The following is a 26,505-nucleotide window of genomic DNA, read 5'->3' on the forward strand; positions in this document are numbered from 1 at the left end:
AGAAAAAGATGAAGACAGTCGTATACGTGTGAACGATCAATACAGAGACATTCGTATATGTGTGCACCATCTGGAAGAAGGAACATGGTCTATCTGTGTGATTTGTTGAAAAAAAACCACTTAAATTTGTATGATTCGTTGAAAGAAGAAGAAGCAAAGTAATCTCCCAGTAGCATGTGTGTCCGTATTGTTGTTTGAGAATGTGTTGGCACGGGCGTACCAATGCCGTCACGAATGTACTCATCTCGAGTACGGAACAAAACTTTCGAGTAATTGTCATTTTAGGAAAGTTTAGCGCAGTCATTAAAACTAGGTCTAAAACATGATGCTGTTAAGCCTAAGTTAGGTTAACAGTGCATTAAACCTCAAATGGGGTTAAATGTTGATAAGCGGAAACTGCGCGCTATCACCGGTTTCTATAAAATGTGAGTACTCTTGGCAACTCCCCAATGTTACTATCTTTTGGTTGGAATACATGCAAATGGTTTATGCGAGTCTATGTACTTTTTGAGTAAATTAAATGGTGTTTTTGCGACACAATATATATTGTTGAGATCGAACACTTGCTAATCATTAAGTTGTTTAACGCAGGATAGAAATATAGTCATAGTGTAGTACTGTCATTTTTCATGTCATCGGGTGCCTATGATAAAAGTATTTTAACAAGATACATCTCTGTAAAGGATGAGAATTGATTTAATGGTATCATGTGTTAGGAATTTACATGATAATGGTTAATGATCACCTTTAAGTCTTTGGAAATCTAGACACTCAAGGACGTATATTTTTCGCTACATTTTTTTCCACAGGAGTTCGATATCAACCATACAAAATGTCAAATAAACTTAGGACCATAGAGTATTTTTAACAGAGGCAGACGGGCACCGCCCTCTCTCGTCCACGAATGCCCGCCCTCCCTTCTCAACCATCAGTTCTTGTACAAACCAAAGGGCCCCATTCAAATTCCACAACGCACATATCCAGCTCTTCTTTATCCACAAGCTCGCCACTTTTCTTCCATTTAAGCAGACAAAGATTGTGAAGAAATCATCAGAGAAGAAGTCAAAATAATCCGGTATAGGATGAACAGTGTAATGTTAGATTTAATCAATCCAAGTTAGAGTCTAAGGTTAGTTATGTAAATATGTCATAGTATGTTTTAGTTATTTTTATATTTGTGTATTGTAGAAGGACTAAAGTTGTAATTAGCACTAAGATCAAAAGACATGAACGAACATGTATGTGGTCTATATATACCCTCAAATCAATAAAGATCATATACCTTTTGCAAATTGTTATCTTCTTGTTTTCATTGATAAATCATTCATTCTTATATCTTGGGCAACAATTGGCATCAGAGCCATCTTTATTGCTCTCAGTTGAAATCAATTGTGGAATTTTTTTTTATTCGATTTGGGTTCTACAAATTGTTTGTGGAATTGTTTGAAACGTCAACAGAATAATCGAAATCAAATCCATTAAAATCGTGTTTCACATTCATTGTGATCTTTTCTAAACTGTTTAGAAAACTTTAACTATTGAAACATCGGTTGTTACAAGAATCTTTGTGATTTTTATTTGATGTTTATATCAATTAACCAGATTGTTGATATTTATTGCAATCATTATTGAATTCAAATTAAAAACAAGTTTTGTTGTTTGTTCGCTGTATTGGACATAAGGCTTTAAAAGCCATTAAAGTTGATTGTTGTGTTGTACGCCGGGAACAAAAAAAAAGGGGGCACCCATACACCCCTAATTTAAAGTTTGTTTAATCAAAGGTTTGAGATTTAACCAACCAATTGTTGGTTGTGTTTCTGTTCTACGAAAATTAAGAAAGGGGGCTGCACCAATTTCTTTTCCACGGTCAAGGGAAAGAAACCCCAAACATATGATTTTTTTTGTTAAAAAAAAAGGTACCCCAAGTATTTTGAAATACATGATTTGATATCGAAAACCAAAATATTAATTGTTGAAATCATTGGTCATAAATCTAATAAAGATTTACTCTTTATTTAGAAATCATTTTGGTAAAATTAAACCAGAAATCAGATCGTTGGAATCTGTTAGTGTAGTGGTTTAATTATATACGAATAAGGATTCGTGATTTGTTTTCATAACCGAGTTTTGATGTAAACTTTTAAAGACGGTTCTTATAAGTTTAAAAGGTTAAACTTAATTATCTAAAACCTTGTTTATACTTTGTGTATAATTTATACTTTGTGTATAATAAGTATTATTATCTCTAAAGAAAACCATGTCAGAAGGTCCAAAGGTTAATAATGCTATTGTAACACATAAAGAATCAGGATCATCATTTTCGAATTTCCAATGCCCTATGTTAAAATCAACTAACTATACAACATGGGCAATTCGAATGAAGACCATGCTAGATGAAAATGGCCTCTGGGAGATGATAGAACCCAGTGAAGAAACATCAATAGATGTTAAGAAAGACAAATATACTATTGCCTACTTGTTTCAAATTTTACCCGAATATTTACTCCTACAAGTTGCAGACTGTAAAACTGCAAGAGAGGTATGGGATTCATTAAAAACCAGACATATTGGTGCAACACAAGTGCAAGAAGTACGGTTGCAAAGCATTAAGTCTGAGTTTGATAAATTACAAATGAAAGATGATGAGACTATTGATTCTTTCACATTAAGACTAACGAATGTTGTTAGTAAAGCAACTAGTTGTGATGAAAAGATTGATCAAACCACGCTAGTAAGAAAAATCTTAACCTTAATGCCCGATAGGTTTTTGCATATAATTGCTTCGATTGAGCAATTTACTGATCTAAAGCAAGTAACCGTGGACGATATTATCGGGAGGCTTAAAACCTATGAGGAAAGGATTAAATCCAAAAGAGGAGTTGTGACCGACACTCAGGATAAACTCTTGTTCACACGCCATGACAAGAATGAGGGTCATGGGAAAATTTTTGGAAGTCATGGACCGAAGAGGTTCAATGCATCACGAAAGAATTGGCGTGATGGCAAGGAAAGACATGTTGATAAGGATGAAAAATCATCTCAACATTCCCATTATAATAAACCTAAGAAAACTCAAAGAGATCTGAGTAAGGTTAAGTGCTATAAATGCAAGCAACGTGGGCATTATGCCAACATGTGTCCTCAAAGGGATCAAACACATGATCAATCTAACTTGGTGGAAGAGGACGAAGAACCCACGTTGTTGATGGCAGTTCTTAGTGAACATATGTCCACAAATGAAAGTCTATGGTACTTAGACAATGGTGCAAGTAACCATATGACTGGTAATAGAAATCATTTCAAAGAACTTTACGAAAAGATCTTCGGACGAGTTCGTTTTGGTGATGGTTCGTTTGTAGATATTAAAGGGCGAGGCTCAATTCTGTTGGAATGTAAAATTAAGGAACAAAGAATTATATCTCATGTTTACTACATTCCAAGTTTGAAAAGCAATATTCTGAGCCTCGGAAAATTAACAGAAAACGGCTGTAAAGTTCTATTGGAACGTGACTCTTTATTTCTATATGATCATAATCAAACATTGCTTATGAAAATCACACGCTCAAAGAATAGACTTTACAATATCAATTTGAAAATTGGTGAACCCGTTTGTTTATTGTCCAAATTAGATGCCGAGGCGTGGCTGTGGCATGCTCGGTTGGGTCATTTGAACTTTGACGCGATAAAGTCAATGACTCATAAAAATTTGGTTCAAGGGATTCCTCACATTAAGCATGCAAGTCAAGTCTGTGACGCATGTCTCTTGGGAAAGCACATTAGAGCTCCATTCCCGAACCAAGCCAAGTTTAAATCTGTTAAACCATTAGACTTGGTTTATGGAGACCTTTGTGGTCCTATATCACCACCTACCTATTCTGGAAAGAAATATATATTCTTACTTGTAGACGATTGTACTCGTTATATGTGGGTATATTTCTTAACTTCTAAAGATCAATCTTTTGAAGTCTTTAGAGAATTTAAAAGGATGGTGGAGAACGAGGTTGGAATAAAATAAAAAATGTTAAGAACTGATAGAGGAGGAGAGTTCACATCGAGTGAATTCCATCAGTTCTGTAAAGATAATTGTATAGCCATGCAACTTATAGCACCCTATTCACCACAACACAATGGTGTGGTTGAACGTAGAAACAGAACTACGTTATATACTACGCGTATCATAATGAAGGCCATGTCAATGCCTCAAAACTTTTGGGGTGAAGCTGTAAGACATACCATATACATTTTAAACCGAATCCCAACTAAAGCACTAACGAATGCTACACCGTTTGAAGCGTTAAAAGGTAGAAAACCAAACCTAAAACATTTAAGGGTTTTTGGGTGTGTAGAATATGCTAAGGTACCATCAAATCATCTTGCCAAATTAGATGATAGAAGTGTCAAGATGGTATATTTTGGAATTGAGGAAGGATCAAAATCATATAGACTTTACCATCCCAATACTAAACGAATTTGCATCAGTCGAGATGTAAAATTCTTGGAAAAGGATTCATGGAATTGGAAAGAGTACATGAATGAAGTTGGTAGTGAGGAACCTGAATGGGTAGACTTCATTGTTGAGGATAACTTTAATGATGTTCCTCAAGAAAACAATGAAACAATCCCTGTGACTCGAGAGGATAAATATACGAAAGAAAATGACCAAGAATATAAAGAACCATTATCCCCTAATTCTCCTAGCAATCCTGTCACACCTCCAACATACGTTTATGAGCCAAATTAAGCCGAGGTTGCTGAATATAGACCAATTACTTATAGCTCATTAGACTCTTTCGATCATACACCATTGAGAGGTTTTAAACCGTTGGGAGATGTGTATAAAAGGTCCAAAAAGATTAACACTGATGTTAACGAACTTTTTCTGGCTGAAGAAGAACCTCATAATTACAAGGAGACAGCCAAGGACAAGAAATAGATTGAGGCTATGCAAGCTGAGATAGACTCAATCAATAAGAATAATACTTGGAAATTGACCAAATTACCCAGTGATGCTTAAAATGGGTATTCAAGACCAAAAGAGATGCGAGCGGGGAAATAATAAAGCATAAGGCTCGTTTGGTAGCAAAAGGCTATGTACAACAACATGGTATAGACTTTGATGAAGTCTTTGCCCATGTAGCCCGCATAGAAATGGTTCGTCTCATCTTAGCTCTTGCAGCTTATAATGGATGGAAGTACATCACCTTGATGTAAAATCCGCATTCCTACATGGCGAACTGAAGGAAGAAGTCTATGTTTCACAACCCGAAGGATTTGTGAAAACACAAGATGCAGGAAAGGTCTACAAACTTTCCAAAGCATTATACGGACTTAGACAAGCGCCACGTACATGGAATGTGAAACTTGGTCACACTTTAAAATCACTTGATTTTAAGAAATGTACGTTTGAACATGCAGTCTATACAAAGAAAAGCAAAACCTCTACTTTGCTTGTTGGAGTCTATGTTGATGATCTAATAATAACTGGATCTTCAAAGAAAGAAGTAGACTCGTTCAAATCTCAAATGGAAGAAAAATTTGAGATGAGTGACCTTGGGTCATTGGCTTACTATCTTGGTATAGAAGTTACCCAATCAGGGGGTGAAATATCTATCAAGCAAGCCAGTTACATTACAAAAATTCTAAAGAATGCTGGAATGTTGGATAGCAATGAAACCAAAATCCCTATGAACCCTGGTACACTCTTGACTAAAACCGAAGGTGGAAAATCGGTTGATCCCACTGAATTTAGAAGTCTAATTGGATGCTTAAGATATTACTTCACACTAGACCAGATTTGTCATATTCAGTTGGTTTACTCAGCAGGTTTATGCAAGAACATAAAAAACACCATTTCAAAGCCATTCATCAAGTTCTACGTTTTATCAAAGGCACTAAAGACTTTGGTATAACTTATAAGAGGAATGGAGGATGTAAAATAACTGGTTATAGTGATAGCAGTTATGGTGTTAATACTGAAGAAGGAAAAGGCACTACGGGGATAGTGTTCTATTTTGGGAATTCTCCCATAACTTGGTGCACACAGAAGCAACAAACTGTGGCACTCTCTTCATGTAGAAGGACTATGTTTTATGTAAATATGTCATAGTATGTTTTAGTTAGTTTTATATTTGTGTATTGTAGAAGGACTAAATTTGTAATTAGCACTAAGATCAAAAGACTTGAACGAACATGTATGTGGTATATATATACCCTCAAATCAATAAAGATCATATACCTTTTGCAAATTGTTATCTTCTTGTTTTCATTGATTAATCATTCATTTTTATATCTTGGGCAACATGTAATTATGTTATGCACTTATGCAATACAACCCTCTAGTTCAAAAGAAAATTCGATATGCTAACATTAACTAACTTCGAAGTACATTTTATATATCTTTACTTATTATTTTCTCTAATTAACAACAAAAACATAACACAACCATAGTGATCCTTGTTTCTCTTTCTCACAAGTCCTGGAGCACAACATGTGCTTACCCTTTTTTTTTTCAATACTTTTCTAGCCCCTGAGAGGCTATGGAGTTTTTTAATAGGGTTCAACGGGTCGTTCCTAGTATATTTTCATCTCTAAGACCCAAACAATTTTTTTAGTATGATGGTGTTGCCATTTAAAATGGGGTTGCGGATTGTAATCATTTTAACATGAAATTAAATAATGTAAAAAGCCAAAAAGTAAAAAATCAATAACAAATAAAGAAAAAAATTCATGCTCAAAAACTTGGCTTAAATGTTACTAACAAACAGTGTGATAAGAGAAATATGGTGTAATATAATTATACCATATATGCAAAGCTTTGAATCAGATAACGAGAATTAATCCGGTCACCTCCTGAGTTCAGAAATTAAAACATCTGTGATTCCATAATTTCATCTGCACCTAAAACCCCCAATTCAGAATTTCTGCAAATTGTTTCAGTTTTCAATAGATTTGAACCATCTTTCTTAGTTCTGCAACAAACCATGAATTCACACTCAAACAGAGTTATGGTGAAAGCAGATTTAATAAGCAGATTGCATGACGCGCTGCTTATTCAAATCCTGTCAGTTATTCCATTACCAGATGCACAACGAACACGAATTCTGTCAAAAAGGTGGAAGAACCTGTGGGCACTTCTCCCCATTCTTCATCTCGTGATGCCCTTCTGCTGGACGGCAGAAGAAATCAACAGGTTTCATGACTTGGTCGATCAAGCCCTTGATCTTCGTGGCAATATACCGATCCAAAGGTTTTATCTCTACTGTTCAAAGAACTGTAGTTATGACCGTGTTAGTGGTTGGCTTCGTAAAGTTGTCCAGTGTAAGGTTCAAGAGCTTGAGCTCAGGTTTCCTGCGGATAGATTTACGTTTAGATTTTGCTGGGATTTGTTTAAGACTTGCACTACTCTAGTCAGTTTAACTTTGCGTGGAGAATTTGTGCTAAATGTGCCTCATGAAGCCGAGATGTTGTGTCCATGTTTAAAGACGGTCAATCTAATATCTATTGTTTATCGTTGCAATAAATGTTTTAAGAATCTGATTTGCGGCTGTCCGGTTTTGGAAGAGTTGTTTGTGGAGAGACAATTGTTAAACGGTCTGTTTGATAACATGGATACATTTGAGGTCATATCAACATCTCTGAAGACATTAAGGATATCATTTGCGTTGTGTGTTAATGAGAATCTTAGGGTTGCTATCAATGCCCCTAATCTGGAATACCTTAGAGTATTGGACTTTATGTCATCACACTACTCTTTGACCAAGCCTTCGGCGCTTACCGAAGCTCACATCAACGTAGAACAAGCTTATCCTGGTCCTCAAATCGTTAGGTGCCTCACGTCTGTCAAAATCCAGACACTAAATCATAGGTCTTTAATGGTATGTTTATTCATTTATATTCAAAGTTTGATCCATTTAAGATATTTAGTTGGTTATCCAAACTGTAAATCGTTATGGCTGAATAAATCGCTCATTTAAGTTTCCTTTAAATAAAACATGCAGTTGGTAGTTTCAAGGGGGTGATGAGCGCCTGAGTCTCTGCTAGACTGGTTTTTCGCCATCAACCCCCTTGAAGGCGACCTTTCCAACGCAAGTTGTGTTTTCATAGGGTATCGGTGGGTCCGTGAGATTACCGTAACTCTTTCTCACGGCTACAAAAAAATGGAAACAGTCAAATAAACTTTTGATGCAAGCAAGAACGAATACTGAAATAATTATGAAAACAAGATAAAAACTTTGGATTCAGATGATGATGCTGACTGTTTCGTTTTTGCAGTCTCTATCCCAATTTTATGGTGTTTACATCCCCACATTCCCTAAAGTGGTTAAGTTTGTGATTGAAATCAAAGCTAGTTCAGGCTGGAGGGTGCTTCTGGTCCTCTTAAATAAAATGCCTAATCTTGAGCATATTACCTTTTCAGATGTAAGTTTACGTGTCCCAAATACTGTCTAAGTTACAAAGCTAACTCATTAACTTATGAATATATGTTCTGTTCACTATGATCTTTACAATTGCTGTCATTTTGGAGGTTGAATGGAAATATGTAATCTATTCTTGTGTTCATCTATAGGGATTTTATCCTGGCACGCATGCACGTGCTTTAAACGAGAGCTGGAACCCGCCAGCAGAGGTACCGGCTTGTTTACGTTGTAAGTGAAGGAGATTATTATTGATAATCAAGAAACCGTATCACCAGAACAGTTTGAGTTGATAAGATATCTGTTGAATAGCGCGGATAAGTTGGAGAGTTTGACAATGAATGCTCGTAAAATCAACACAAAGATGCGTGAGCAGGTATTGAACTTATAACGTAGCTCCAAATCATGCCGGATTCAATTTGTTTAAACGGATGGTAATTCTCAAGGAATCACAACCACAGTTATCTCAGCGGTCATTTTCAATCTTTGCATACTCGACTTTTTTTTTCAGACTTTTTTGTTTCTTGATTTGTACGATTAGTAATCTTGAATTGTTTTATACACAGTAAACCGACTTGTGCTGATTCGATGTACCCCCTTTCCGACCTCCATTTTACATAAATGGTTTGGTCAGTGGTTCGTAACATGCACTATGTATCATTATTAATATGTGGAGGCTGAAACTCTAGAAGTATTGCATTCACAGCTACAACAAACTGAAAAAAACTAAATGTTAACGTGCTAAAAGTAAATCGATTTAAACAGGTTTTGTCCTGGCTTAGCCGTAGACCAGAACATGAATATATTAATTAGAAAGCATATAATGTTAAAATAAACAATGGACATATTTTTGAGAAGCCTTTGATGCTCACACGCGTCCTGGATCAATTTTAGTGCATCAACGAAATGATAGACTGGTCAACTTCAGAGTCCTTCCTACGCTTTTTTTTTCCTTTTACATGAACGCAGGTATGTAAGTTAATTGCGTGAAGAAAACCTAAACAAATAGGGCTAATAATGGCGATTTGGGAAAAAAATACGAAAACACAATCAACAAGTGAATACAGGCACCCAGTTCCTCGCTCAACAAATTCACGTACATTTAACTTGGTATGTCTGAGGAGATTTTGTTACAGTAATATGAGCAGATAGATTTTGTATCACATTTTTGCGATAGTTTTCAACATTATCACTAAAATAAGAAACTGCGTAACAAATCCCTTAGTTGTAACTCTACCGCCGTCCACAATAACATCCGTGTAGAGATCGCTTAACAAAATAAGAAAAGATAAAGTAAGCATAGTAGAATGTAATTTGAAAAGAATTCTGTTAGAATGTATCTTTATCTGTAAAACTATATATTCATTGTCCAGATTTTTCTGTATAGTATATTAAGTTAATATGCACCTATCTATATTACCTTCGTTATCCAACTCTCCAGACCCGTCCATATTGCCACTTTTATGAAATTATGCTGTTATCTAGTGCTTGAGCCAGGACACAATCTTCAACGAAGCGGCAAATCTCAGCTAAGTGACGTTGTGAGTTTGTAGACCGTATATATACCTAATAATCATCGGCACGAGGCCTATTGTTTTGACCCGTAGTAAACAAACTGGCAGTACTGGTTCCACATATCATTCACCCATCCGAATTATCTGACATTTTGGGAAATGAGAGTAAAATTCTAAAACTATGACAAGATTAAGTAACTTTAGTTAGTTTCCCCTTAGACGATCAGTTTAGTTGAATACTGATTTATACGTTTCTGTTTTACTACCGACACGTTCTTCATGAAGCCCCATGGTTAATTTACCTAATATTAAGGACCTGGTTAAGATTATTTAAAGTGACAAGTTGAATATACAAGTGACTGTACGTTTTACCAATTATGAACACCTAGTATGTGTAATGAGATGCATCATTTATCTCTTTTTTTATAATAAAATGGCTATATATTGGTGGCTTTGGTTGTCCAAATAAGTGATATATATGATGTGTAGTGCTCATGGTTAAACCGAGAAAGAAGAGGGTTAAAGATTAAAAGTTGGTAATCAAGATAGTCAAGAATGATAAGAGATAATGATGGAGTTTGTAGTGATATACATTAGATTTAGAGAGAATATTAATTTTAATTAGTTTATATGGTTTTGTAGTTTGTGTCTATTTAGAAATTCTGGTGAGCAAGTTAAAGTTTTAGTATAAATAGATGGTTTAAAGTATTGTTTTGTGTGTGGTTTTCGTTCTTAATTATATTGAAAGAGTCGTGGTTAGATATCACAAGTTTAATTACCGATGTTGTAGTCTTGCTCGATCCTATTGATTATGACAATTGGTATCAAAGCTAAAGATCAAGTCGGTCAAACGAAAAAAAAGAAAAAAAAGAGTGATCGAGAAAATAGGTAGAACGAAGCCATACCGGGACGGATTCAGTGAAGGCCATGGTTTAGAATTGATCAAGGAAATAGAAACGAAGAAGGTAGGCGAGTTTGTTTGCAGAGAAGGGCCATTAGCAGGACCTACACTTAAGTTAGGGAGTCCGCCATCCCCTATGAAAAAAATAGTATTAATATGGTGTAGAAATTCCGGCCAACCCTTTTAAAAATTCGACCCCGCCTCATGTGGAATTTCGAGATGACCCCTATGAAAGTTTGAGATCGACCATAATAAATGAAAACTGTTAATAATATAATTGTACAAATCTAATATCAATATTATTTCCAATTAATTTGAGACTATTACCAATTTTAAGTCTAACACCCAACTCAATTATATCTCAACCCAAATTTTAAGCAAGTCCAACTCATTTAAACTCGACCCAATTTTCAGCCCAACACCCAACCCAATTCTAATTTGTTTGAAATGAGATACACGGTTTGAAAACTTGAATGGTTTAACAAGTCTTGTTTAAGAGCATTATCATCCAACACCCCATATTGTGTGAGGGGGTGTTTTTATAATTTAGAGAGTGATTTAGGGTGTTATGAGTTAAGATTTTTTATATTTTAAAACACGTAGTGATTTTTTGTATATTTGAAAAGCTACTATTCAAAACCCCCCCACCACATATAATTTTTTAATATATTTTGAAAGTGGTTGTGAATTAAAGAAAGAGAAATGATAATGATAAATGTATAAAAAAATATTATTTAATTGAAAAATAGAGAGAAAATGTAATGTGTTTTAGTGTAATTTTGAATTTAGGAATGGGGTGGATGGGAATGCTCTAATTAATGGTTCAAATAGAGAAGCACCATTCATTTGCATTGGTGTATCGTTTATTAAAGTCGGCTCTCGTATATATTACCCGTCACAAACACAAGCGCTGAAAGATGTTTTTGGCAGTGAATTACGTGAAGTCTGATTTGCGGATGAGTGAAAAAAATTTAAGTGATAGTACGTTGTATTTGTTTATTGAGAAACACATGTTTAAAAATGTTAAAGTAGATAATGTAATGGTTAGATTTCAAAAATTGAAAACTCAGAGAGAACTTTAGACATTGTATTTTAATTATGCATTTTTAATAAAACAGTTTTACGTACTTTCTTTGGTTTTTGATATTATGTTTTTTTATGTGACCTAACCCGGCCGGTACAGTTAAATCGGTCCAATAAAAAGTTATATACCAATTTAACCTGACCTGAACAGCCCCGCCAAACTGAAAAAAATTGTGTATATAACTAAGTATATATCAAAAAAATTTCCGACCCATGAGAATTTTTTTTTTTGAGAAGAAATTATAGCAAACAACAACCTCAAAAGTCAAAGGCCATCATTGAAAAAAGAAAATATAAATAAAACTAAGCAGCCAAGGTAGAGAGTTAAAGCTAGTAGGTGAAAAATAAAACCTACCGCTTCTATAAATTTGTTGGAAAATAATGAGGAAACAAGCACATAGGAGGTGACGAATGTAACGACTAAAGGAAAATACAAAGAATTGTGATTTGTCATAGTAAGTTTCCGAGAAGAGGGAGTAGTTGGCCGCAGTTCGACAGAAGGTGTGTTAAATGTGATTGCCCAGCAATCAATTGAAAAAATAAGGAGAACGGAGCCCAGCAGTGTAGCATTCAAAGAAAAGCATAGGACGATGGATCGTATCTGTATGAACAACCAAGAAAAAGATGAAGACAGTCGTATACGTGTGAACGATCAATACAGAGACATTCGTATATGTGTGCACCATCTGGAAGAAGGAACATGGTCTATCTGTTAAATGTGATTGCCCAGCAATCAATTGAAAAATAAGTACTTTTGTGATTGGGAGCATAACATGAGATTAATCCTTCGAGGCGTAGTGTTTCCGAAGACTTTAAGAATTTTACCGTTGACAAGCGGAATGCGAATGAATTTATCGAAACAAACAACTTCGGCACGGTGCAAAGATAACCAATCCATGCCTACTACGAAACTTCCCATTTGCATCGGGATGAGATCAACGGAGAATTTATGCTTGGAAAGGATGAGAGTACAATCGCGGACGACAGAATCGACTGTAATAGAATTGCCATTGGCGACCTCAACAGAAAACGGTCGGGAAAGCTTAGTTCGAGCATAGCAAGTTTCGACTCAAATTTCAAAGAAATAAAACTTCTATCGGCACCAGTATCAAATAAAATAGAAGCCAAATGATAGTTCTCCAAAATCATACTTTTCACGACATCGTTTGCCACTTGATCTTGATTAGTGTTCATCATAAAAGCTCGCCATTGATTACCATGGTTGACTTGAGGTGCTTATTGGGGGGGGGGGGGTGGAGGTGGTGCTTGGATTGCTTGGATGGGTTGGATGAGTGGTGCATTGAGTTGGGGAATTTGGGGTTGGTAAGTTTGAACATGGTAGGCTTGGGTTTGATAGTAAGGTATGGTCACGGTTTGGGCTTGGTTGGCAAAAGTGAGGCGAGGGGAGTTGTTGCGGAAATGGTTAGGATCTCCACAATTGAAGCAAGCTCGGGGTTGTTGGGGTTGGTTTTGGGGGTTTTGAGGAGTGGTTCTTGGTTGGTTGGTTGGTTGGGTTTGTTGTGCAGATCGGCATGAGGTGTTGAGATGACAATAACGATTACAAATAGTGCATTGGCGACATGGTAAGTGTGATGGGTAGTGGCATTGACAATTGTTACATAATGGGAAAGTACCGGTATAGGGCCTTCGGTTTTATTGAGGAGCTTGGGTTTATTGTTGAGGTTGGGTAACGCCAAAGTTTCGGTAGTTGGATTTGGGTTTCTTGTTGTTGTTGTTGTGGCGGGAAGAGTTTGAGTAGTTAATGGCTTGGGGTACGGGTTCAACCTTGGCGGTCCAAACTATGTTATGAGATCAACTTAGATCCAACATTTTCAAGTACTTAAGAAAATAATTAAAGTCAGCTTGTAAACTATTTTTAAAGAAATATACAAGTCTTGATATCTAAAAACACACTTGTGTGTCTTAAGTGAGTAAAAATCGGATTGGTCTGGTTTCCATCTCACAATATGTTCCTTGATAGTTTTCACATGCCCAAATAACCAAGAACTTGTATAATAATGTACAAATTAAAATACTTAAGTTTTACAATCAAAAAGTTAACAACAAAGTCTTTAAACAAAAGTTTGGTTTACAGTCTAGAGCTATTTACGGTTAAACCGAAGCATAGACTCTTTGAACTCATAACCATGGAACTTGTAAATAAACTAAAATGAGTAGAAGTTAAGCATGAATAATATGTATAAAGAAGTTATATAAGTATATATATATATATATATATCAAGGACACGAAGTCCTCCATGAAGCCTTGCCTTACAAGGTCCGAAACCTCACCGACCTGAATCAGAGAAGTAACTACCAAAGGTAACAAGGGGTATTATATATATATATATATATATATATATATATATATATATGTTGTGCCACCATTAACAAGTATTAATAAGACTAAATAAGCTAATTAGAATGAAAGATTAAACTCAGTTTGACTTTTGGAAGTCAAACCTTCAAGAACACATAAATAAACAACCTTGGATCTTTGATATTTGAAAGAATTTTTGGGGTTGTAGCAGGGAAAATGAAAGGAATTGGGGGTGTATATATAAGGTAATGTTGGTGGTCAAATATGGGTGTTAAACACAAGAGTTTTTATGCAAAAAAGATTAAAACAAAACAAAAGATTAAACTCAGTTTGACTCTTGGAAGTCAAACCTTCAAGAACACATAAATAAACAACTTTGGATCTTTGATATTTGAGAGAGTTTTTGGAGTTGTAGCAGGGGAAAATAAAGGGAATTGGGGGTGTATATATAAGGTAATGTTGGTGGTCAAATATGGGTGTTAAACACAAGAGTTTTTATGCAAAAAAGATCAAAACAAAACACAAAACAAACAAAAATCGTCCAAAAACGTCAAGACCCCTCTAGGCGCAGCGCGACCATGCCCCCTGACCTGATCGCACGGCGCGGCATGCTTAGGGTGGGTGGTTTGGTCCAGCTCGTCAAGTGTGGTTCGTTATGCGTCCGGAATTTCGTTTTTGATGTATTTTGATCGTTTTAAAGCCGTTTTCGAATCCGTAAAAGAGGTTTTTCAAATTGAACAAATGGGAATGATTTGGTAACATAAAAATCCAATATTTTATATATCATGAGTTTCGTTTTACAAAACGGTTCAGTTTACAACATAAAACAATACAAATACGAATAAAATCGAGACCCGAATTTGACGAATGTCACATTAACGATTTGTCATCACCCGGGGTTTTTGTATCGGAAATTCGAACAAGATCAAGGATTTTTCCTCGTAAAAATTCATTGCGTTTGTGTTTGCAATCGTTTCATTATTGTTATCATAAAATTAGCACTAGACCTAACCTAACGAATTTGGTTACCATACCCTTACCGGGACGGATTCAGTGAAGGCCATGGTTTAGAATTGATCAAGGAAATAGAAACGAAGAAGGTAGGCGAGTTTGTTTGCAGAGAAGGGCCATTAGCAGGACCTACACTTAAGTTAGGGAGTCCGCCGTCCCCTATGAAAAAAATAGTATTAATATGGTGTAGAAATTCCGGCCAACCCTTTTAAAAATTCGACCCCGCCTCATGTGGAATTTCGAGATGACCCTGAGATCGACCATAATAAATGAAAACTGTTAATAATATAATTATATAAATGTAATATCAATATTATTTCCAATTTATTAGAGACTATTACCAATTTTAAGTCTAACACCCAACTCAATTATATCTCAACCCAAATTTTAAGCAAGTCCAACTCATTTAAACTCGACCCAACTTTCAACCCAACACCCAACCCAATTCTAATTTGTTTGAAATGAGATACACGGTTTGAAAACTTGAATGGTTTAACAAGTCTTGTTTAAGAGCATTGTCATCCAACACCCGTGAGGGGGTGTTTTTATAATTTAGAGAGTGATTTAAAGTGTTGTGAGTTAAGATTTTTTTATAGTTTAGAACACGTAGTGATTTTTCTGTATATTTGAAAAGCTACTATTCACCCCGTATAATTTTTTAATATATTTTGAAAGTGGTTGTGAATTAAAGAAAGAGAAATGATAATGATAAATGTATAAAAAATATTATTTAATTGAAAAATAGAGAGAAAATGTAATGTGTTTTAGTGTAATTTTGAATTTAGGGATAGGGGGTTGGATGGGAATGCTCTAATTGATGGTTCAAATAGAGAAGCACCATTTATTTGCATTGGTGTATCGTTTATTAAATTCGGCTCTCGTATATATTACCCGTCACAAACACAAGCGTTGAAAGATGTTTTTGGCAGTGAATTACGTGAAGTTTGATTTGCGGATGAGTGAAAAAAATTTAAGTGATAGTACGTTGCATTTGTTTATTGAGAAACACATGTTTAAAAATGTTAAAGTAATGGTTAGATTTCAAAAATTGAAAACTCAGAGAGAACTTTAGACATTGTATTTTAATTATGCATTTTTAATAAAACAGTTTTACGTACTTTCTTTGGTTATTGGTATTATGTTTTTTTATGTGACCTAACCCGGCAGGTACAGTTAAATCGGTCCAATAAAAAGTTATATACCAATTTAACCTGACCTGAACAACCCAACCAAACTGAAAAAAATTGTGTATATAACTAAGTATATATCAAAAAAAATTCCGACCCCGTGAGAATTTTTTTTAGAAGAAATTATAGCAAACAACAACCTCAAAAGTCAAAGGCCATCATTGAAAAAAGAAAAGTCAGATAAAACTAAGCAGCCAAGGTAGAGAGTTAAAGCTAGTAGGTGAAGAATAAAACCTACCGCTTCTATAAATTTGTTGGAAAATAATGAGGAACAAGCACATAGGAGGAGACGAATGTAACGACTGTAGGAAAAAACAAAGAATTGTGATTTGTCAGAGTAAGTTTCCGAGAAGAGGGAGTAGTTGGCCGCTGTTCGACAGAAGGTGTGTTAAATGTGATTGTCCAGCAATCAATTGAAAAAATAAGGAGAACGGAGCCCAGCAGTGTAGCATTCGAAGAAAAGCATAGGACGATGGATCGTATCTGTATGAACAACCAAGAAAAAGATGAAGACAGTCGTATACGTGTGAACGATCAATACAGAGACATTCGTATATGTGTGCACCATCTGGAAGAAGGAACATGGTCTATCTGTGTGATTTGTTGAAAAAAAACCACTTAAATTTGTATGATTCGTTGAAAGAAGAAGAAGCAAAGTAATCTCCCAGTAGCATGTGTGTCCGTATTGTTGTTTGAGAATGTGTTGGCACGGGCGTACCAATGCCGTCACGAATGTACTCATCTCGAGTACGGAACAAAACTTTCGAGTAATTGTCATTTTAGGAAAGTTTAGCGCAGTCATTAAAACTAGGTCTAAAACATGATGCTGTTAAGCCTAAGTTAGGTTAACAGTGCATTAAACCTCAAATGGGGTTAAATGTTGATAAGCGGAAACTGCGCGCTATCACCGGTTTCTATAAAATGTGAGTACTCTTGGCAACTCCCCAATGTTACTATCTTTTGGTTGGAATACATGCAAATGGTTTATGCGAGTCTATGTACTTTTTGAGTAAATTAAATGGTGTTTTTGCGACACAATATATATTGTTGAGATCGAACACTTGCTAATCATTAAGTTGTTTAACGCAGGATAGAAATATAGTCATAGTGTAGTACTGTCATTTTTCATGTCATCGGGTGCCTATGATAAAAGTATTTTAACAAGATACATCTCTGTAAAGGATGAGAATTGATTTAATGGTATCATGTGTTAGGAATTTACATGATAATGGTTAATGATCACCTTTAAGTCTTTGGAAATCTAGACACTCAAGGACGTATATTTTTCGCTACATTTTTTTCCACAGGAGTTCGATATCAACCATACAAAATGTCAAATAAACTTAGGACCATAGAGTATTTTTAACAGAGGCAGACGGGCACCGCCCTCTCTCGTCCACGAATGCCCGCCCTCCCTTCTCAACCATCAGTTCTTGTACAAACCAAAGGCCCCCACTCAAATTCCACAACGCACATATCCAGCTCTTCTTTATCCACAAGCTCGCCACTTTTCTTCCATTTAAGCAGACAAAGATTGTGAAGAAATCATCAGAGAAGAAGTCAAAATAATCCGGTATAGGATGAACAGTGTAATGTTAGATTTAATCCCTCCAAGTTAGAGTCTAGGGTTAGTTATGTAAATATGTCATAGTATGTTTTAGTTATTTTTATATTTGTGTATTGTAGAAGGACTAAAGTTGTAATTAGCACTAAGATCAAAAGACATGAACGAACATGTATGTGGTCTATATATACCCTCAAATCAATAAAGATCATATACCTTTTGCAAATTGTTATCTTCTTGTTTTCATTGATAAATCATTCATTCTTATATCTTGGGCAACAATTGGCATCAGAGCCATCTTTATTGCTCTCAGTTGAAATCAATTGTGGAATTTTTTTTTATTCGATTTGGGTTCTACAAATTGTTTGTGGAATTGTTTGAAACGTCAACAGAATAATCGAAATCAAATCCATTAAAATCGTGTTTCACATTCATTGTGATCTTTTCTAAACTGTTTAGAAAACTTTAACTATTGAAACATCGGTTGTTACAAGAATCTTTGTGATTTTTATTTGATGTTTATATCAATTAACCAGATTGTTGATATTTATTGCAATCATTATTGAATTCAAATTAAAAACAAGTTTTGTTGTTTGTTCGCTGCATTGGACATAAGGCTTTAAAAGCCATTAAAGTTGATTGTTGTGTTGTACGCCGGGAACAAAAAAAAAGGGGGCACCCATACACCCCTAATTTAAAGTTTGTTTAATCAAAGGTTTGAGATTTAACCAACCAATTGTTGGTTGTGTTTCTGTTCTACGAAAATTAAGAACGGGGCTGCACCAATTTCTTTTCCACGGTCAAGGGAAAGAAACCCCAAACATATGATTTTTTTTGTTAAAAAAAAAGGTACCCCAAGTATTTTGAAATACATGATTTGATATCGAAAACCAAAATATTAATTGTTGAAATCATTGGTCATAAATCTAATAAAGATTTACTCTTTATTTAGAAATCATTTTGGTAAAATTAAACCAAAAATCAGATCGTTGGAATCTGTTAGTGTAGTGGTTTAATTATATACGAATAAGGATTCGTGATTTGTTTTCATAACCGAGTTTTGATGTAAACTTTTAAAGACGGTTCTTATAAGTTTAAAAGGTTAAACTTAATTATCTAAAACCTTGTTTATACTTTGTGTATAATTTATACTTTGTGTATAATAAGTATTATTATCTCTAAAGAAAACCATGTCAGAAGGTCCAAAGGTTAATAATGCTATTGTAACACATAAAGAATCAGGATCATCATTTTCGAATTTCCAATGCCCTATGTTAAAATCAACTAACTATACAACATGGGCAATTCGAATGAAGACCATGCTAGATGAAAATGGCCTCTGGGAGATGATAGAACCCAGTGAAGAAACATCAATAGATGTTAAGAAAGACAAATATACTATTGCCTACTTGTTTCAAATTTTACCCGAATATTTACTCCTACAAGTTGCAGACTGTAAAACTGCAAGAGAGGTATGGGATTCATTAAAAACCAGACATATTGGTGCAACACAAGTGCAAGAAGTACGGTTGCAAAGCATTAAGTCTGAGTTTGATAAATTACAAATGAAAGATGATGAGACTATTGATTCTTTCACATTAAGACTAACAAATGTTGTTAGTAAAGCAACTAGTTGTGGTGAAAAGATTGATCAAACCACGCTAGTAAGAAAAATCTTAACCTTAATGCCCGATAGGTTTTTGCATATAATTGGTTCGATTGAGCAATTTACTGATCTAAAGCAAGTAACCGTGGACGATATTATCGGGAGGCTTAAAACCTATGAGGAAAGGATTAAATCCAAAAGAGGAGTTGTGACCGACACTCAGGATAAACTCTTGTTCACACGCCATGACAAGAATGAGGGTCATGGGAAAATTTTTGGAAGTCATGGACCGAAGAGGTTCAATGCATCACGAAAGAATTGGCGTGATGGCAAGGAAAGACATGTTGATAAGGATGAAAAATCATCTCAATATTCCCATTACAATAAACCTAAGAAAACTCAAAGAGATCTGAGTAAGGTTAAGTGCTATAAATGCAAGCAACGTGGGCATTATGCCAACATGTGTCCTCAAAGGGATCAAACACATGATCAATCTAACTTGGTGGAAGAGGACGAAGAACCCACGTTGTTGATGGCAGTTCTTAGTGAACATATGTCCACAAATGAAAGTCTATGGTACTTAGACAATGGTGCAAGTAACCATATGACTGGTAATAGAAATCATTTCAAAGAACTTTACGAAAAGATCTTCGGATGAGTTCGTTTTGGTGATGGTTCGTTTGTAGATATTAAAGGGCGAGGCTCAATTCTGTTGGAATGTAAAAATAAGGAACAAAGAATTATATCTCATGTTTACTACATTCCAAGTTTGAAAAGCAATATTCTGAGCCTCGGAAAATTAACAGAAAACGGCTGTAAAGTTCTATTGGAACGTGACTCTTTATTTCTATATGATCATAATCAAACATTGCTTATGAAAATCACACGCTCAAAGAATAGACTTTACAATATCAATTTGAAAATTGGTGAACCTGTTTGTTTATTGTCCAAATTAGATGCCGAGGCGTGGCTGTGGCATGCTCGGTTGGGTCATTTGAACTTTGACGCGATAAAGTCAATGACTCATAAAAAATTTGGTTCAAGGGATTCCTCACATTAAGCATGCAAGTCAAGTCTGTGACGCATGTCTCTTGGGAAAGCACATTAGAGCTCCATTCCCGAACCAAGCCAAGTTTAAATCTGTTAAACCATTAGACTTGGTTTATGGAGACCTTTGTGGTCCTATATCACCACCTACCTATTCTGGAAAGAAATATATATTCTTACTTGTAGACGATTGTACTCGTTATATGTGGGTATATTTCTTAACTTCTAAAGATCAATCTTTTGAAGTCTTTAGAGAATTTAAAAGGATGGTGGAGAACGAGGTTGGAATAAAATAAAAAATGTTAAGAACTGATAGAGGAGGAGAGTTCACATCGAGTGAATTCCATCAGTTCTGTAAAGATAATTGTATAGCCATGCAACTTATAGCACCCTATTCACCACAACACAATGGTGTGGTTGAACGTAGAAACAGAACTATGTTATATACTACGCGTATCATAATGAAGGCCATGTCAATGCCTCAAAACTTTTGGGGTGAAGCTGTAAGACATACCATATACATTTTAAACCGAATCCCAACTAAAGCACTAACGAATGCTACACCGTTTGAAGCGTTAAAAGGTAGAAAACCAAACCTAAAACATTTAAGGGTTTTTGGGTGTGTAGTATATGCTAAGGTACCATCAAATCATCTTGCCAAATTAGATGATAGAAGTGTCAAGATGGTATATTTTGGAATTGAGGAAGGATCAAAATCATATAGACTTTACCATCCCAATACTAAACGAATTTGCATCAGTCGAGATGTAAAATTCTTGGAAAAGGATTCATGGAATTGGAAAGAGTACATGAATGAAGTTGGTAGTGAGGAACCTGAATGGGTAGACTTCATTGTTGAGGATAACTTTAATGATGTTCCTCAAGAAAACAATGAAACAATCCCTGTGACTCGAGAGGATAAATATACGAAAGAAAATGACCAAGAATATAAAGAACCATTATCCCCTAATTCTCCTAGCAATCCTGTCACACCTCCAACATACGTTTATGAGCCAAATTAAGCCGAGGTTGCTGAATATAGACCAATTACTTATAGCTCATTAGACTCTTTTGATCATACACCATTTAGAGGTTTTAAACCGTTGGGAGATGTGTATAAAAGGTCCAAAAAGATTAACACTGATGTTAACGAACTTTTTCTGGCTGAAGAAGAACCTCATAATTTCAAGGAGACAGCCAAGGACAAGAAATAGATTGAGGCTATGCAAGCTGAGATAGACTCAATCAATAAGAATAATACTTGGAAATTGACCAAATTACCCAGTGATGCTTAAAATGGGTATTCAAGACCAAAAGAGATGCGAGCGGGGAAATAATAAAGCATAAGGCTCGTTTGGTAGCAAAAGGCTATGTACAACAACATGGTATAGACTTTGATGAAGTCTTTGCCCATGTAGCCCGCATAGAAATGGTTCGTCTCATCTTAGCTCTTGCAGCTTATAATGGATGGAAGTACATCACCTTGATGTAAAATCCGCATTCCTACATGGCGAACTGAAGGAAGAAGTCTATGTTTCACAACCCGAAGGATTTGTGAAAACACAAGATGCAGGAAAGGTCTACAAACTTTCCAAAGCATTATACGGACTTAGACAAGCGCCACGTACATGGAATGTGAAACTTGGTCACAATTTAAAATCACTTGATTTTAAGAAATGTACGTTTGAACATGCAGTCTATACAAAGAAAAGCAAAACCTCTACTTTGCTTGTTGGATCTTCAAAGAAAGAAGTAGACTCGTTCAAATCTCAAATGGAAGAAAAATTTGAGATGAGTGACCTTGGGTCATTGGCTTACTATCTTGGTATAGAAGTTACCCAATCAGGGGGTGAAATATCTATCAAGCAAGCCAGTTACATTACAAAGATTCTAAAGAACGCTGGAATGTTGGATAGCAATGAAACCAAAATCCCTATGAACCCTGGTACACTCTTGACTAAAACCGAAGGTGGAAAATCGGTTGATCCCACTGAATTTAGAAGTCTAATTGGATGCTTAAGATATTACTTCACACTAGACCAGATTTGTCATATTCAGTTGGTTTACTCAGCAGGTTTATGCAAGAACATAAAAAACACCATTTCAAAGCCATTCATCAAGTTCTACGTTTTATCAAAGGCACTAAAGACTTTGGTATAACTTATAAGAGGAATGGAGGATGTAAAATAACTGGTTATAGTGATAGCAGTTATGGTGTTAATACTGAAGAAGGAAAAGGCACTACGGGGATAGTGTTCTATTTTGGGAATTCTCCCATAACTTGGTGCACACAGAAGCAACAAACTGTGGCACTCTCTTCATGTAGAAGGACTATGTTTTATGTAAATATGTCATAGTATGTTTTAGTTAGTTTTATATTTGTGTATTGTAGAAGGACTAAATTTGTAATTAGCACTAAGATCAAAAGACTTGAACGAACATGTATGTGGTATATATATACCCTCAAATCAATAAAGATCATATACCTTTTGCAAATTGTTATCTTCTTGTTTTCATTGATTAATCATTCATTTTTATATCTTGGGCAACATGTAATTATGTTATGCACTTATGCAATACAACCCTCTAGTTCAAAAGAAAATTCGATATGCTAACATTAACTAATTTCGAAGTACATTTTATATATCTTTACTTATTATTTTCTCTAATTAACAACAAAAACATAACACGACCATAGTGATCCTTGTTTCTCTTTCTCACAAGTCCTGGAGTACAACATGTGCTTACCCTTTTTTTTTCAATACTTTTCTAGCCCCTGAGAGGCTATGGAGTTTTTTAATAGGGTTCAACGGGTCGTTCCTAGTATATTTTCATCTCTAAGACCCAAACAATTTTTTTAGTATGATGGTGTTGCCATTTAAAATGGGGTTGCGGATTGTAATCATTTTAACATGAAATTAAATAATGTAAAAAGCCAAAAAGTAAAAAATCAATAACAAATAAAGAAAAAAATTCATGCTCAAAAACTTGGCTTAAATGTTACTAACAAACAGTGTGATAAGAGAAATATGGTGTAATATAATTATACCATATATGCAAAGCTTTGAATCAGATAACGAGAATTAATCCGGTCACCTCCTGAGTTCAGAAATTAAAACATCTGTGATTCCATAATTTCATCTGCACCTAAAACCCCCAATTCAGAATTTCTGCAAATTGTTTCAGTTTTCAATAGATTTGAACCATCTTTCTTAGTTCTGCAACAAACCATGAATTCACACTCAAACAGAGTTATGGTGAAAGCAGATTTAATAAGCAGATTGCATGACGCGCTGCTTATTCAAATCCTGTCAGTTATTCCATTACCAGATGCACAACGAACACGAATTCTGTCAAAAAGGTGGAAGAACCTGTGGGCACTTCTCCCCATTCTTCATCTCGTGATGCCCTTCTGCTGGACGGCAGAAGAAATCAACAGGTTTCATGACTTGGTCGATCAAGCCCTTGATCTTCGTGGCAATATACCGATCCAAAGGTTTTATCTCTACTGTTCAAAGAACTGTAGTTATGACCGTGTTAGTGGTTGGCTTCGTAAAGTTGTCCAGTGTAAGGTTCAAGAGCTTGAGCTCAGGTTTCCTGCGGATAGATTTACGTTTAGATTTTGCTGGGATTTGTTTAAGACTTGCACTACTCTAGTCAGTTTAACTTTGCGTGGAGAATTTGTGCTAAATGTGCCTCATGAAGCCGAGATGTTGTGTCCATGTTTAAAGACGGTCAATCTAATATCTATTGTTTATCGTTGCAATAAATGTTTTAAGAATCTGATTTGCGGCTGTCCGGTTTTGGAAGAGTTGTTTGTGGAGAGACAATTGTTAAACGGTCTGTTTGATAACATGGATACATTTGAGGTCATATCAACATCTCTGAAGACATTAAGGATATCATTTGCGTTGTGTGTTAATGAGAATCTTAGGGTTGCTATCAATGCCCCTAATCTGGAATACCTTAGAGTATTGGACTTTATGTCATCACACTACTCTTTGACCAAGCCTTCGGCGCTTACCGAAGCTCACATCAACGTAGAACAAGCTTATCCTGGTCCTCAAATCGTTAGGTGCCTCACGTCTGTCAAAATCCAGACACTAAATCATAGGTCTTTAATGGTATGTTTATTCATTTATATTCAAAGTTTGATCCATTTAAGATATTTAGTTGGTTATCCAAACTGTAAATCGTTATGGCTGAATAAATCGCTCATTTAAGTTTCCTTTAAATAAAACATGCAGTTGGTAGTTTCAAGGGGGTGATGAGCGCCTGAGTCTCTGCTAGACTGGTTTTTCGCCATCAACCCCCTTGAAGGCGACCTTTCCAACGCAAGTTGTGTTTTCATAGGGTATCGGTGGGTCCGTGAGATTACCGTAACTCTTTCTCACGGCTACAAAAAAATGGAAACAGTCAAATAAACTTTTGATGCAAGCAAGAACGAATACTGAAATAATTATGAAAACAAGATAAAAACTTTGGATTCAGATGATGATGCTGACTGTTTCGTTTTTGCAGTCTCTATCCCAATTTTATGGTGTTTACATCCCCACATTCCCTAAAGTGGTTAAGTTTGTGATTGAAATCAAAGCTAGTTTAGGCTGGAGGGTGCTTCTGGTCCTCTTAAATAAAATGCCTAATCTTGAGCATATTACCTTTTCAGATGTAAGTTTACGTGTCCCAAATACTGTCTAAGTTACAAAGCTAACTCATTAACTTATGAATATATGTTCTGTTCACTATGATCTTTACAATTGCTGTCATTTTGGAGGTTGAATGGAAATATGTAATCTATTCTTGTGTTCATCTATAGGGATTTTATCCTGGCACGCATGCACGTGCTTTAAACGAGAGCTGGAACCCGCCAGCAGAGGTACCGGCTTGTTTACGTTGTAAGTGAAGGAGATTATTATTGATAATCAAGAAACCGTATCACCAGAACAGTTTGAGTTGATAAGATATCTGTTGAATAGCGCGGATAAGTTGGAGAGTTTGACAATGAATGCTCGTAAAATCAACACAAAGATGCGTGAGCAGGTATTGAACTTATAACGTAGCTCCAAATCATGCCGGATTCAATTTGTTTAAACGGATGGTAATTCTCAAGGAATCACAACCACAGTTATCTCAGCGGTCATTTTCAATCTTTGCATACTCGACTTTTTTTTTCAGACTTTTTTGTTTCTTGATTTGTACGATTAGTAATCTTGAATTGTTTTATACACAGTAAACCGACTTGTGCTGATTCGATGTACCCCCTTTCCGACCTCCATTTTACATAAATGGTTTGGTCAGTGGTTCGTAACATGCACTATGTATCATTATTAATATGTGGAGGCTGAAACTCTAGAAGTATTGCATTCACAGCTACAACAAACTGAAAAAAACTAAATGTTAACGTGCTAAAAGTAAATCGATTTAAACAGGTTTTGTCCTGGCTTAGCCGTAGACCAGAACATGAATATATTAATTAGAAAGCATATAATGTTAAAATAAACAATGGACATATTTTTGAGAAGCCTTTGATGCTCACACACGTCCTGGATCAATTTTAGTGCATCAACGAAATGATAGACTGGTCAACTTCAGAGTCCTTCCTACGCTTTTTTTTTCCTTTTACATGAACGCAGGTATGTAAGTTAATTGCGTGAAGAAAACCTAAACAAATAGGGCTAATAATGGCGATTTGGGAAAAAAATACGAAAACACAATCAACAAGTGAATACAGGCACCCAGTTCCTCGCTCAACAAATTCACGTACATTTAACTTGGTATGTCTGAGGAGATTTTGTTACAGTAATATGAGCAGATAGATTTTGTATCACATTTTTGCGATAGTTTTCAACATTATCACT

At 35.5% G+C, this 26,505-nt stretch overlaps 1 protein-coding gene and 2 pseudogenes across 1 annotated transcript; all 3 read left to right on the top strand.

The window, feature by feature from the left end:
• Positions 1–6,783: 6,783 nt before the first annotated feature.
• On the top strand, positions 6,784–8,841 carry LOC143557399 (F-box protein At4g22280-like; annotated as a pseudogene).
• Positions 8,842–19,184: 10,343 nt separating this feature from the next.
• Positions 19,185–20,258, top strand: LOC143557415 (uncharacterized). The gene has a single exon (XM_077046491.1). The coding sequence runs from the start codon at positions 19,185–19,187 to the stop codon at positions 20,256–20,258; it is 1,074 nt and encodes a 357-aa protein (XP_076902606.1).
• A 3,488-nt stretch (positions 20,259–23,746) lies between these two features.
• LOC143557400 (F-box protein At4g22280-like) lies at positions 23,747–25,738 on the top strand (annotated as a pseudogene).
• Positions 25,739–26,505: the final 767 nt, after the last annotated feature.

This window comes from Bidens hawaiensis, unplaced genomic scaffold (genome assembly GCF_021521415.1).
Source record: "Bidens hawaiensis isolate Kalapana, Puna unplaced genomic scaffold, B.hawaiensis_p1.1 tig00018958_1, whole genome shotgun sequence".
NCBI lineage: Eukaryota > Viridiplantae > Streptophyta > Magnoliopsida > Asterales > Asteraceae > Bidens > Bidens hawaiensis.

Coding starts and splice junctions, on each gene's coding strand:
- LOC143557415 (XM_077046491.1), top strand. CDS start 19,185: ATGTCAGAAGGTCCAAAGGTTAATAATGCTATTGTAACACATAAAGAA.